This window comes from Cynoglossus semilaevis, chromosome 12 (assembly GCF_000523025.1).
Source record: "Cynoglossus semilaevis isolate Cse_v1.0 chromosome 12, Cse_v1.0, whole genome shotgun sequence".
Lineage (NCBI taxonomy): Eukaryota > Metazoa > Chordata > Actinopteri > Pleuronectiformes > Cynoglossidae > Cynoglossus > Cynoglossus semilaevis.
In genome coordinates, this window is record NC_024318.1 from 10,165,554 (window position 1) to 10,180,685 (window position 15,132).

A 15,132-nucleotide genomic window follows, 5' to 3' on the forward strand; every position below is an offset into this window, starting at 1 on the left:
TTTCCCTCTGAACTGTGCAACTGGAAGTCATATATAATCTCTGGAGCCACACGACAGGATCTGGTCGTCGGAAGTCGGGGGCAAAAGGATGTAAAGAAGGAAGAAGAAATGCTGAGTCATCCAAAAAATAAGCAACTCTACCCTTGAGCTCACTTCCTGGGCATGGGTGTGGAAGTGGGTTTTAAAACTTTCCCACTTTTTACACCAGATATGAAATCAGACTCTTCATTCTTTTGAATAGTCTTTTCCAACAAATCAGCTTCAGAGTTAAACATTAAAATAAATAAACAGCAACACCATAAAGACAGAAATGACCTGCCTACTATATCTACAATAGCATTATATTTATATATATATACAATCTGGATTAAATCAATAAAATTAAAACTTTATCAAAAAAATACTTCAATTATAGCACCACTTAAAAGTCCCGTGCCTTAGTTAATATTATTATTGGAGCCCTAAATGTACTTTCCAGGCTCAATCTAGTCTAAGGTCGCCTCCTAGCGGCGTCAAGCCGTACTGCATTATATCTACACAATCAGGCACAGGTAGAAGCGAGGTACCAAAATAGGTTTTATTTGACAACATCGTCCAGACTTGAAACCACTTTTGTCATATAAATGTTTTAAAACAAGAAAACAATGTTTAAATTTCACATATTGTACAAAATATTTCACACACCAAAAAAAAAATCATACCCTCTCTTTAACAGCTTTATTAGTATTTACCACCAAAGCAAATGCAGAGTGCAGACAGTAACTTTCATCCAGGAAGTCAGGTAAACATCACAGCGACCTCCAAACTCTTTACATGTTGTTTTTTTGTTTGTTTGTTTTTTTTTTGTTTGTTTTTGTGTAGCAAGCAGCAGATGAGGCTGTTCTAGTGCAGTTAGACTGTACAGATTCACAGGTTTAGTTCAAGTGGAGTCTTTTATGTTGTAACTGTTGTTACAAAAAAAATTCCTCCGGAGAATCCTGCTGTGATTTAAGGCTTGAATTCAATGAAGTGTGAATAGTGAAGAAAAACAAACACAGGGCAGACTCTAGCACCAGCATGCATCCAGTGACAGCTTAAGCATCAACATTCATCATTACTCAGAACAAAGCTTCATGTAGTGCTGGAGCTCACAGCTTCACCCAAACCAATCGCAGAGACAGTGTCAAACTCTTTACACAGAGTATGTGCCAACCCTTGTGTTTTACAAGCATTGAAAAAGATTGACTTTTCTGGATTGAGAGCCCAAAAAAAACATAAACAAAAACAGACCAGAGGCAGCGCCGGTAAATAGGTGTTGCATTAATATTCATGTTAAATCACGATGTTGGCAAAAATCAGAACGATTCTTTTTTCTACCTATTTGTTTAACTTTTCAAGCTAATGTTTTACTTAAATAAAAAGTTAATTTCCTGAGAGTTAATATTCGATCATCTCACAATAATCATTTGATTTGAGCCTTAAACAACTTTGCGTGCACAGCCACAAAAGACAAAATTGAAGACTACTTAACAAGGAAGACAATGCTCTGTCCTTCTGCAGCTCATTTGATGTAATCCACCTCTGTCATAAAAAAAATAAAAGAAGGACCTGGTCATTCTTAACACACAAGGCTGTTGTTTAAAGTCAGTCAGCATTAGGACTCTGAATGAAAAATGTTTCTGTTGTTCTTTACCCTACATATTAAAAATATAATTTCAAGTACTACCCAACATTAATTTCTAGAAAGACTTAATCAAGTGTCAGCAAAAAAAAAAAAAATGTAGCAAGCAGCTTGGAACGCTACAAGAGTAAAATGTTTCTAATGTGATTACTGCAGTGAATAAATGCTAGCGGTGACACTGACCTTTTACAATGACTGAGTTTTTCCACATAGATCTCCCTAAGAGTTGTTGAATGTTTCATAGTACATGAAATAACATTTTGAGGATGTTAATATGGGGAAACAGTTTAACAGTCTGCTTCTAGCTTGTTGGTTTTTTATATACATAAATTACTGACTAGAAGCAACATCGTTGTGTTCAAAATTGAGAAAACTTTCCTTTTACCTTTATGGATTTTCTAAATTGCTCTGCTCAAAAGGAGAAATTATGTCTAATTTAAACACTGTGTAAGTTCCTTTTCACAGCAAGCAGTGCCTTCAAAGGATTGATTAAGAAAATCAACTGTATGTTAACATCCCAACAACAATGTTCTTGCCTGGACAGTAGAAAACATTTTGTTGCATGAAACAACCATTTTTGCATCAGTAATTTTATACTTTGTACATTTCAAAGAAAATTCAAAAAATCATGGTTATTGGTTAAAATAATGATGTTATGAAGTACTACGCTACGCACATTTGAACCAATTGCCCAGTTTAAAAATCCATCTACTCTGTTCTGATACAAGTTATATATTGAAGTAAAAAAAAAAAAAAAAGAGATCAGGCCGCATTTGTATAACACATAAAAAATGAATATATGTGCAATACTATCAAATGGAAATCTGAGTGGGAACTAAATTGTGAGATCATTTAAATGCTTTTACAGCTATTTTAGCTGCTTTACAGTAAATAAAGGGACAACAAATAAGTAGTGATTTACAGTAAGAGTTGATTCACCACCCACTCACCATGCAAAGCATTCCGCTTTTAATTAGTGTTACCTGCCATTCCTAGTTTTAAAAAGTCATTAGTGAGTTTTCATCATAACCACTTCTCTTGCATACAGAAACAAGAAAGCACATTTCAAATTAGGGCGACTTGCCATCGCCATCTCAGACAGAAGCATCAATTTGACTTCAATTTTATCAACTGCATTATTTTCATTCCTAAAAACTTTTTTCCAAAACAATGAAAGGTGAAAAAAACACATACTTTCCCTTTAATCTCCACCATTTGTCCCTTAACATATCTTTCACTGTAGAATCTTCCACTACCTTTTTGCCATTTACACATAATCCTTGAGGTGTCCTGCTCACAAAAGTAGCTTCAAAGCCATCATCACCTTCAGTTCCATGCTCCTTACCCCACAGAGCAGAGCAGTCGTCATCAGGGTCTCACTGTCGCGTGCAGAGGAAGCATCCAAAGAATCACAGCCCGTCTATCTTTCCTTTGAGCAGGTCTGCTTCAGTCTGGGACTGAGGCCTGGGTGGGCCATTGCTTCCCTCTACAAACATATTTGGGATGTCGTGGCCAAAGTAGATCTTACTGTTGGCTGCTATGGCCTGGTACTTCATGAGCTCCAGGTACTCTGGGGTCAACTTCAACTAAATGATGTGAGACAAAAACAAATGTCAGAGAAAATACATAAATGTTTTCATGTAGTTGTGTATTTGGGTCTAAACTTTTTTTTTTTACCATGTTTGCTTCTGCTTACTTGGAAGCAGTGTAATACTCTGCGTCTGCCCTGGCCTTCTCTCTGGCCAGGAAGGCAGAATCTGGAACAAAGAGAAAGTGATGAATCAGAGTTTAGGTAAAAGCCGTTTAAACGCCAAACAAAAGCTGAATTCATTTTCTTTTTTTAATTCCCATTGTTTACATAAAGATATACAACGTAACAATGTTAAAAACTATTTTTTAGAAGTTAAAAAGCTGACAATTATAAGTTAATTTATTGCAAATTAACTACAATGTATCAACACCAAATATAACAACATAACTAATCGGCCATTGGAACTTGCCATTGTTACAAATTGAAACAGAGGTTAAAAACGTCAATATAAATAATGCAAATAAAACCAGTTAGACACTTCAAGAGTTGGACTCAGCGAAGGAGGCCAACTGTTCTCGATACATGTAAAAACAAAACCCAAGTGAGTGATGAAGTTTTTTTAACCAACAGAGATGGAGCCTAGTTACAGTTCATTTGTACTAACCCTCTATTCCTGAGATCTTTTTCTCTGTCTCTTTCTCCATCACCTTCTGCTGGAAATGGATCTCTGCCACTTGAGCCACTTTCTGAGCCTCTGTAGGACAAAGATGTGAGTACAGTAGGAGGTCAACAGAATGTTAACATACTCGTGCCATGGGAAAGAGGAACCCATGAAACTGTCCATGATGTAGATATAAGGCTAGATTTACCAATTATTGCCTTTTTTCTTTCAGTCTCTGCTTCCTTTTCCACCACCCTCTGAGTCTGAGTTGTGATTAAAAGACGAGTCTTTTCTGCCTCCCTGCGTGCGCACACACACAAATATAAGATATCTTGTCTGCTTTTCATTAAACTTAGTACATACTGTAGGTAGTAAATTTTGACACTCGAACCGTAATCTGGATGTTTAGGAACTCACATCAGTTCAAAGTTTCTCCTGATGGCCTCCGGGATCTTGGGTTTGGTTACACGTACTGCCTTCAATAAAGTGCAATAACGGAGTAAAGAAGGATAAAGAGAAATAAAATTAGATTTTACACCAAATCTGTCAAGAGAAGTGTTTCACGGATTGACCGCCTGGAGTGGCCCCAGCATCCCTGACATGCATTAAGTGGTAGAAGACGAAGGATATGGAAATAAACAGTGTAGGTTCCAGTCCTGCCCATAACCCTGAATTGGTATAAACCAAAAGAAAAGTTTTATTTTTAAATTTTCTATGAAGATACTGTGCATAATTTTAATACCAGGGTTTTACCCAAATTCACGACTTATTCTTCTTACTCTAGTTTAACACTGCAGTCACTTTATTGAATCGCCTTTGAGCTTTACTGTTCAGGTGTGTCTGAATACCTGTATTGTGAGACCAGGTGCCATAACATTCAGATCTTTCTGTAGTGCAGTCTTCAGATTCTCATCTATAATGTCTGTAAGAAAAAAACCCCACAGTAGCCTTTTGTCACAGTGTTCAACAAGAAACTTTCAGGAATTTCTGTAATTATACTCAAACAAACGCACACAGTGTTTCATGTAAAGCTTGAAATAGAACTTAATGGTGTGACACTGTAAAACAGTACAGTTTTGTGTGATCACAGGACTGGTCTTACCAAAGAGCTCAATGTAGACCTCCTGGAGTGTGTGCACACTGCAGAACTGGTTGAGTTCATGGTGGATCTTGTTGAAAATGAGTGTTTTGTCATAATCAGCAGTGTAATTCCTCACAATGTCCAAAACTGCAGAGAGTGACAAACACACACATGCCAAAGGTTAAGCAGATCTGTGGACCGCATAAGGAACTTATGCAGCAGAGGAAGCCAGAATAATGTCTACCTGCTGTAGTGATCAGCATGTTGACAACTTCTATTCTGTCAAAGTAGATCATAACTCCACCACTGTGGAAGAAAAAATGTGATTAAATACACACACTGAATAAACCCACATGAGCTGTGGCAGCATTAGTGATGACTTCAGGTTTACCTTGTTCCACAAGGCACATTCTTTATCTCATCAGTTTGGAGAGTCGTCTGAAAAAGACAATGAAACGTTATTCTCCAGTTGCACATCTACATATCTATTCCCTTGCCTGAGCTGGTCAACAGTAAACCCCTTTTTCTAATCGTCTACATTTTTTTTTTTAAAAAACAGCAGACAGATCTGGAATGCTGGCAGGCCAAACACAGTCTCTGCTGACTAGGCTTTCTAAATTTGTGCAAAATGTGATCAGGTCCGACCTCTTAACATGCACATCTGGGCCTCTCGCTGAAGCTCCTTCTATATACAATGTCGATTCCAAAACTTGTAACCAGTTAACCTGCTATTTTTTCATGTTCATGTTTAACAAGCTGGATATGTTTGACTTTTAACCTCATGAATAAAGGTGCACCTGCATAATTTGGAAGTGCACAAACTGATTACAGAAGTGTGAGGAGACAATTTGTTGTGTGTGACCAAAACCTGAAACAAAAAAACTGTTACAAATTATGTTAATTTTTAGGTGTGTCCCTTCCTGGGTTTGACATTTTGGTTCTTCAAGTTCTGAACAAAGCAGAAAATTATATGATTTGACAAAGCACATTTTTTCTTTGTTCTTAGTGACCTGATAGTGATTGTGGTTTTAATCTTCACCTTCTGTCTTTGTGTGTCTACAGTGGAGGGTTAGACAATAAAAAGCTTTTGGATAAAAGGTACAATCGGCTTGTTAGACTTAAGCCATTTCTGTTTGACAATACTTGAATATTACTGTACTTCATCACTGCTTGTGTTTTTATCTGCATATATTTATATATTTTTTGCTTTCTGGAGGTTTAAGGTCAAAGCATTTTGAGACATCTTCTACACACCTGAAAGTTACACAACCATAGCAGTGTAAAATCAAACGAATAATAAACCTTTATCGTAAAATTCAGTTTCTTTGGAGCCCTATTTGCACATGATTTGTGTTTTTCAGCACCTGCTTAATATCAGTTTCCTCCAAAGCACAAAAGCTAAGTTTACCTGCACAGATCTGAAGGTGGTGATGAAAGGCAGCATGATGTGATATCCAGGACCGTTTGCAGAAGTCAGCAAAGCTCCACCCCTTAAACAAATATAAACAAATTATTTGGTTTATCAAAAAAAATGCATCTTTTTAGCAATCATTTAACTCATTCAATTCTTACAGTATAATATTATTAAATTGTGCCTCCAATTATGTACACAATGTTTTTTATATTCATTAATATCTCTTTTTGAGTTGTTGTTTGCCCCATGAGCATACTTTCTGTAAACAAAACAGAGAAGTTGAAAACTAGCTTATCATCGAGTCATTTCACATTTGTACCGAGTACATTTACCTGTTAATTTTTAACAGTTATTATTGAGTGTTACAGCATTGTCTCAGTGCAAAAGATACATTTCAATCCCCAGATTGATTTGAATGAACTATTGTACAGATTGTACCAAACACAATGTATATGTATGTGTTTATTAGTATGAGTCTTAAGCTCAGAGTTGAAATACCTGTAGTACACAGCCAGATGGCCTTCCTCGATTTTGTGAATTGAGGAGTGCAACATAATTGCCAGGACTCCGGCTATGGCTGCAAACACTGCACCTACATGTGGCATCGTCATCCTTTCTAACCCTCCACTGTAGACACACAAAGACAGAAGGTGAAGATTAAAACCACAATCACTATCAGGTCACTAAGAATGTACCCATGGCAAACAAAGACATATTGTAACATTTAAGCTTTGCTTAGAAAATGTAAATGTTAATTTCCACACAGAAACAAAATAAGTATAAATTTGTTATACACAGTTCAGTTCAGTTTCATTTAGCCATAACATAAATTGATGAAGTGCAGCAACACATGTTCTTGCTGTAGAAACTTGTAGTTACACTAAGTTATTCATGTTGGCCTTAATTATTGCCCTTTGATACAAAACCCTTGTTCTGTTATACTTTCCAACTAATGGGTTTTAGTCAATGTTTTCAGTAAACAAACCTAAAACTACAGTCAAGACAAGTCGCCATAGCCAAAGAGAGGCGAAACGTCTGGTTAACACGTAAATAAATAATAAAACCCATTCTTTGGAATACCACCCACACTTTTTAGGTTGTATGGTATGGACACAGAGAGAGTGCATTTTTCACTTCACATTTCCACTCCCTGACCACTTGCAAAACAAAAAGAAAACAAGCAAACTCTTCACAAACTATGACCCGGTAAACCAAATCACATGGCGCTTTAATTTGATTATTTTGAAGAATTTCCAACGTAATCCCTCTTAAATGTTGTATTAGATGTGCCTAATACACAATGTATAATATATTTAAGGTTTTTACAGTAGTATATTGAGATAGGAGAGTAAATACAACTATAGCAGATGTGATGCATTCTCACTGCAATCAACGTGACAAACGTCAAAATACTACACCCGAACTCCACTCAGAGTAGAACAAAGGTGAGGGCTTGTACACGTTATCCAGAATAAAACCCTTACTACTTTTGACAACACGTACAGTCTACTAAGGTTTATCAGCTAATATTAGAAAACCCTCTCTATCAGCTGCCTAGAGCTAACGCTAACATGCACTATTAGCCTGCACAAACCTACGAGTCGCTGCTTCGCCCGCACAATTACTGAGTGGAATATTGGCTAAACGAACATCACACTGACATAAATCATAACTTAATTCATTACGATATTCTTTAAACTTCAACGTGGTTTCCGTTTAGGAACGCTAGCGTAGCCAAAGGTTTAGCCCGACAGCTATACATGTCTTTATCAGTATCTGGTTCGGCTACATTCGTCTAGCCTCGTCTTAATGTTAGCGTGTTTAAATATTATTGTTAACCAGGCAGATTAAACTCACCTACACGGAGACAGAAGGTATATTTATAACAGTAAGCTGGCTGGCAGTTTTAAAATAAATGTGTCAGCTCAGACACTGCCTTTCGTTCGCTCCTCCTCGTATGACTCGCCTTCCTCCTCCGCCTCCTACTCGGTTCTACTGGTTACATGATGAAGCATTCATTAACCGACACTTGGTTTTTTGTTCTCTTTTTTTTATCAGTCAACAAAAATAAAAAAAATATGACAATTTTCAATTATGTTTAAATTAGCAATTTAAATTAAAGTACTAATAATTTACAATAATAAATTCCACATAAAAGACCAGATTATTCAGACAGGTCAGACAGACGACAATCTTTGTCTTCCCCTACAAAGAAAAAATATGGTGGTTACTACAAAGAAAATCACACTTAGTGTCTTTTAAAGAATCTAACTATTTTTCTCTTCTTCTCATCATAAAAATTCACCCACGTCACTTTGTGCTACATTTTTATGCTTGGAATTCCGCAGCTCTCATGAGAAGTTGGCCCAAAGGTTCTATAAACAAGCTATTTCCTGAACTTCCTGTATTTGCAAACAGTTTGCTGGCTTTAAGTGTGAGATAGTTACTGTCTTACAAGAATGAAAAAAAGAAAAAGAAAAAACAGAGAAAACGCATTCAATCATGACTTGAAATACCATTTGTCTTGTACATTTATCACCTTTACTTACAAATGAACTCAAAATTCATTAGCAGCAATAACATCCTTTATATTATTAGTAAAATAAATATATATTGATGACTCCTCAATGTTGTCTTTAAAAAAAACCTATAATTTACATGTTAGTTCATACATAAATAGCTAAATTTAACACACTGCTATTGTTAAAACCTTCCAATAGTTTCATGTGTTGGTGAAGGACACATTTTTAAAAGTCTAAACCACTTTCATTGAGTGCATGTTTAGTAAAGCACGGTTCCTTATTTCACTTCTTTGGTCTCTGCTCCCCCCCCCCCTTTTTTTTTTTACAGCTTCTGAGGTTGACCTTTTACTCCGCTGTACTGCGTCCAGCTCCAGTCCTCATCCTGGAGAGAATATAAACACAAGTTACTTTGACAAGTAAATGATCATTAACAGTTTACTGTTAAACTACAACTCTTCTCTAAATACAGGTAAACAAGAGTGATCTGGTGTGATTTAATACATACAGACAAGTTTCAATGCGTGCCTTTCATACCATGACACTTTGCTTCATCTCCTGTGTGGCATCTTGTAGCAGAGAAGTTAATTGACTCAGGTATCGCTGATTCTCATCCAGAAGTTGACAAACAGATTCACTGAAAAAAAAACCAGAAAACACTGAATATGGGTATATTCTGTATAAAACATAACAGGCTTTCATTGACTCTGTATTTGTGATTTGAACAGCGTTTACCTGCCAGTGGTTTCTTGCTTGAGTAGCTGTGTTTGAGAACTCTCCTGGGCCTTGATGCAAAGACATAAATACGGTAAATACATACATGAATAACTACCCAACATCTGTGTGTATTCTAGTGCCATCTGTTGTATACGCACACACGCAATCTTGAGAAGATACCAGAACTCTTTCTGTCTCTTCATTTGCATCTGCATCACTTGAGCCTCTGCAGCCTTGATGTTCTCCACTGATCTCTCCAACTTAGGAAACAAATCCACAATACGCTGCTTACACACCAGGATGGTACTGTTGGAAGTATAATGAGAAGAAAGTGAACATAACAAACAACAATGTTCTATTACACAATTAAATAAGTTTGAACTGTACCAGGGAGGAGAATTGTACAATATATTTATAATCCTTTAAAATATAAATTATTTTTGGTTCTAATTATTTAATTTCTGAGCAAAGAAACATTTTTTTCTTGTTCCTGACCAGAGCTCTGATTTTTATATATTTTATATATTTTTATCTTTACCTCAGATGAGTGTACAGGTCCTTCAGCACTCTGTCCTGGTTCTGAACTGTTTGAAGGATGGTCTTCACCATGTCTGAGCTGTCACTGTAGCCATGTGGAGGGTCAGGACCTGAACAGACACACTCCTGTGATGAAGTGTTTACTATCACATGTCATAACCACACTGTCACAAAGTCAAGTGTTATGCCTTAACATAACAAACTGTAAAAATGACAACACACAATCAAAAAAACAAAAAACAGAAAGCAGGAGCTCTTCAAAACAAAAGTAAAAATACTTACTTTTACATTTAGCCTTCAGTTGCTTGTAGAGTTCGATGGCTCTGTCCTGTCTGAAACAATTGAAGTAGACATGCTGCATGACACTGCTTCTCGAAGGAAACAATTCTTGATTAAACATAAAATAAATACTGACAGTTGTTCCATGACGTCTCCCTGTCTCCTTGCAAACGGACTCCTCTGCAACTCCACAATTTCAGAATGTAGAGACACGATCTCCTCGTCCAGATAACTAATGTCTGCAACCTGCGGTGGAAAAACACCAATCACTTTTTAAATTTATTTTGAAGGGGAAAAAAAAACAAAAACACATCATACAAAACTGACAAAACTGTCCCACCTTTGCAAAACTGTCAGCCTTGTCTTCGTTTTCCTGCCATGTTTTCAACATTTTTTCAGATGCTTCATGTGTACAGAAAAACAGTAGATCAATAACAATAATAATAATAATTATGATGAAGAAAAAAAAATAATGAAAGATGTCATCACTGCAGCAGTTAAGGTTGGACTCACAGATGCCTGTCTGTCTCTGCTTGGTGTACTGCTCCAGGTCGTGCTGGATGCTGGTTTTAAAGAAAGCCAGTTTGGCTCGGAGCTGCTGTGACTGGGAGAAGAGTAGGTTCTTGTAGCGCGTCAGGTTGGTGTTGTAACGGAGCAGACTGAGCCTAAACACACACACAATGCTCAGAGTTTAAGGATGATCCAAAACGCAGCGATATGCACTGGTTTGTTTATGACACACTTACATGGCGGCCTTCTGTCCCTGGTAAAGACGAATGTAGTCTTCTTTTAGGCCACAGATGTAGCTCACTGCTTCACCCCACACTTTCCTCAGTGCAGACAGTGGCAGCTGGGTTTTGGTCTCCCTGACTGAGATATTACATAAAATAGTGTCACCAGAAAATCTGTTGTGACTCTTGACCTTTGGACAATTGACATACAGTAACACATTTTGAATTCATTGTTGGTTTTGGTCAAAGACTAGGATACACGGTAGAGGTCTGAAATATACCGATAAAGTTGACACTGTCAGGCAGAGGTCGAGCAGTCAGTGGTCCAGAGTACTTGATTAAACTCTTATCAAATAGGAAGACAATGAAGCTGTCCCAGCCTCGCTGAAATTAAACATCAGAGAGAAAATGTGTTTTTGTAAATTAAAATGATCACAACTGGGTTGTAGGAGAAAAGTTTTCACTAATTTCAACCAAACTACTTCACTTGGTCTTGAACAAATTCACATTTACGTCAAAAAGAAAATAAGAAAATCAACTCCAGCTGCTGAAGTGAACATTGATGCCTCATACCAGCCCATCTGGTAAACATTGTGTGGGGGGTCTGCGTGGGTCTAGGGAGATCCCCGTCTCCAGGAGCAGCTCCTGACTCAGCGGAGAAATGTGGCTCTGAGTGTGCGTTTCAAGACGAAGCTGCAGGGAGTGTAAACTCTCCTCAGCCCCCAGAACCAAGGAGTGCAGCTGAGCAGACGTCATGTCCAACACGTGAATAACCTGGAGAGACCCAGTTCTATTGTTCAGTGATATGTTAAAAAAAATAAACACAAACATTGAATCCCACCACTGACCTTCATGCTGAGAATATTCTGTAAAGCTGTGAAGCAGTGTGGCTGGTTTCTGTCAAGATCCTGACCCCCGCCACGTGCTGCAGGGTCCCATAGTAACAGCATCTGTAGCAGAGACTCAACCGGTTCCAACAGAGGCCTTTGAAAAATAAATAATAATTAATAATAAAAAATAATTAGAAGTTTTCATGTAGGTTAAAATGAAGAGTTATGGCACGCATGAAGCCACCCTCTCTGTATCTACCTGCTGAGATTGTTGGGATATGGCAGATGGGCAGAGAACCTGACTTCTCCATTCATGTCCTCAACTGCCATGATGTCATTGGGACCTTTGTTCTTGACTTTACTTGTCCTACAAAAAGAACAAAGGAAAAAAACATTTAGACATGGAGTTGGTTTAAAAAGGGCACAAAACATCCAGAATTATTTATGTGCTCATGATGTTTTTAAGCTTTAAGCCAGGAAATAATAATAAAAACACATTAGCTTTGACTCACCATTGTACTGGTTGCATGTGGTGGAGGAAGGGACGAAAGCCACAAACACACTCAAAAACCACAGTTCCAAAGCTCCAGTAGTCTACAGTGACAGTATAGGGTTTGCTCTCAAACAGTTCTGGTGCCTGACAAAAATGCAGATCTAAATTTAATAAAGAAGTCTAATAAAAACAGGATGTTCAATGTAAATAAGTACATGCTTGGTGTGTATTTTATAATGTAAATCCTGAAAAATCATACAGAGGATTCATTAATTTTTTTTACCAAATACTGTAGTGTTCCAACAAAGGATGTACACAGACTCCCCTGATCAAGGTCTTTGGCATAACCAAGATCTATAATTTTATGAACAATCTGCAAAAAACACACAAAAATGGTAATACTGCAATGAAACTTGTATGATGTCTGATATTTGTTTTAGATTGTACAGTCAAACATGCTCAAAGAGTATTTAATTCACCTTTCCATTAACCTCCTGTAGGACTATGTTCTCTGGCTTCAGGTCTCTGTGGATGATCTTGTTTTCATGAAGATACTGTATACCAGATCCTGCGGAAATAATATTACACATATAAATACAGTATATGCATTATAATGTGCTAACTGAAGACGTTTTTGCTTTTACCTATGTCACTAAGCAGAGGGAGCACTTCACTCTCCTTAAGGCCACAGCAGTTTTCTGGTTTGTTCAAAACCTGAATAAAAATGTACAGAAAATGTCATGTAACACACTGAACCTTTATAGACACGAGAGCATGAAACTGTAGAATGGTACACTGTAATTATTCTGTTTAACCAGTAATATGCTGATTTTCTTGTTAACAGTCATACAGAATAACATCACTGTTTCTTTTGTTTTTTAAACAACCTTAAAATATAGCCTGTGGTATAGTTTAAGTTGATTTTAACTCTTCCATTCAAACCTAAGGAATAGTTCAAAAGCGTATGTTGAAACTTTGGATAAGAGGTACCTTGCGAAGGTCTCCTCTAGAGCAGTACTCCATTGCCAACAAAGGTAGGTCATTTAAAGCAATGGAGTTCAACTCTTCTGGTACTTCTCGGGCATGAACAACATTCGTGTGGTTCAGCCTGCACAAGGGAGGGAGCAAATCAAAAAAATAACTTGAGAACTTCTGTAACCGAGTTCGTGAGTCACAATGATCTGAACGCACTTTTTCATGATCTGGATCTCTCTGCTCCAACGGTCTCTGTTTTTGGAGTTCAGCTCCAGGCGACAAAGTTTCAATGCAATTTTTTCTCCAAGCTCCTGCATCATCACAAATGGAACATCCATTCGAAACAAAGATTAAGATCAAACTCTGGATTTCTGTTCTGCTCAGTGTATGGGTGACAGTTCTTACAAGGTGCTGATACAGGTAGACATGTCCAAAGCCTCCCATCCCAAGTCTCTCCTTCATCTCCCAGGAACCACACAGCTGGTTTTGTCTGAGAGCAGCTCGCTCCATATTGTGAGGTCTGCAGTGGTGACTATCAACAGATGGAGTCTGTAGAAAACCTCCAAACAAATACTAATAGAAAGTCAACATTTACTTTTTGGCATTATGATTTCTCGTGTTAGGCCAAAACATAAGGCAGAAAAGCAGAGAAGTAAATAATTCAATCATAAAGCAGGGAATTTTAACAATACATTTCTAAAAAGGTTAACTTTTAAAACTTTTAAAATATTTGCAATTTTCAGATTTATATGACATAAGTGCCGCAAAATAACAATCAAAATATTAATAATATATTTCTGTAAATAAATAGTTTTCTGCATAGAAATTAATAAGTCTAACATACACAAAAAGTTAGATAAAAGCGTTCGTTTATGATTCGTATATCATTTATAAAGTCTCAAAAATACAGTAGATAGAACAATAAAAATGCAACCGTTTCCCACTATTTTGTCCCACAAGCTCAAATACAACATACTTACTGTTCTAATTTCGAGTATATGTTTACTACTGTTTGTTAGTTTTTATTATGTCATTTGAATATTGCTCTTCTTTTTGATAATTCTAACTTCTTGTAGCCATCGTTAATGACCCAGGGCTTACGGTACTTAAGTGTTTACTTGAGGGACGTCAGAAAACTTTAACATCAACTAAATACAGACAACGTGAACCTAATATTTACAGAAACATGACCTTCCTAAATAAATACTATGAAATATTTACTCACCTGCTGTCTCTGCAGACACTTCCTAAGCCTTAGACGTCACAACATCGTTGCTGTAGAGTTAGCTCAACGTGTTGTTTACGCTCCGTTATGTTGTTTTAACTTCAGTAAAGATGATCCAAAAAATTGACTTTCGTCAGAACCATTTAAATGCTTCAGACTTGAAACTGGAAGTTAGCGGCGTTCTATTTTCGCAGCATTCTCCGTTTAATATTGCTAAAGTTAGCTGAAAGTCTTTGAAGAGCGAAAGTAAACGGGTAGAACACACCACGGTTCTGCGCATGCGCGTCAATCGCATGGACTGCAGGACTACTCCCTCTGTTGGGGATTTCCCGTATAAACACATGCAAACCGCCCTTTACAGCTTGTTTCAAATACGCAATACTCCGTACACAAAGCCATTTGTGGTAATGATAGAATATTAAAACCAGATGGCGCCCCGTAAGTCTGAGTCATTGTTCAGCTTAAAAATTTCTGTGGAC

The 15,132-nt window shown here is 37.2% G+C and overlaps 2 protein-coding genes across 8 annotated transcripts; both read right to left on the reverse strand.

Annotated features, from left to right (window-relative positions):
- Positions 1-558: 558 nt before the first annotated feature.
- On the reverse strand, positions 559-8,346 carry erlin1 (ER lipid raft associated 1). Its single transcript, XM_008322018.3, has 12 exons — positions 8,205-8,346; positions 6,846-6,974; positions 6,342-6,423; positions 5,325-5,371; positions 5,178-5,239; positions 4,955-5,080; positions 4,701-4,774; positions 4,270-4,328; positions 4,061-4,152; positions 3,856-3,945; positions 3,338-3,417; positions 559-3,246 (listed from the first exon to the last, which is right to left on the reverse strand). Exons 2-11 carry the CDS (start codon positions 6,956-6,958, stop codon positions 3,353-3,355), a joined length of 810 nt encoding a protein of 269 aa, XP_008320240.2. The 5' UTR covers positions 6,959-6,974; positions 8,205-8,346; the 3' UTR covers positions 559-3,246; positions 3,338-3,352.
- On the reverse strand, positions 6,848-15,055 carry LOC103387400 (inhibitor of nuclear factor kappa-B kinase subunit alpha). Of its 7 annotated transcripts, none has more exons than XM_025060572.1 (23): positions 14,654-15,029; positions 13,834-13,960; positions 13,645-13,739; positions 13,444-13,561; positions 13,098-13,167; positions 12,933-13,021; positions 12,737-12,826; positions 12,473-12,597; positions 12,220-12,327; positions 11,979-12,114; positions 11,704-11,904; positions 11,412-11,514; positions 11,146-11,269; positions 10,913-11,064; positions 10,740-10,801; positions 10,536-10,645; positions 10,403-10,452; positions 10,122-10,230; positions 9,742-9,889; positions 9,602-9,651; positions 9,404-9,503; positions 9,212-9,251; positions 8,380-8,552 (listed from the first exon to the last, which is right to left on the reverse strand). In XM_025060572.1, exons 2-23 carry the CDS (start codon positions 13,936-13,938, stop codon positions 8,512-8,514), a joined length of 2,226 nt encoding a protein of 741 aa, XP_024916340.1. In that variant the 5' UTR covers positions 13,939-13,960; positions 14,654-15,029; the 3' UTR covers positions 8,380-8,511. The 7 variants fall into 7 exon arrangements, with proteins under 7 accessions (XP_024916341.1, XP_024916340.1, XP_024916339.1 ...); XM_025060571.1 differs by having other exon boundaries at positions 13,834-13,988; XM_025060570.1 differs by having other exon boundaries at positions 13,834-14,001; positions 14,654-15,028.
- Between the last annotated feature and the right edge of the window lie 77 nt (positions 15,056-15,132).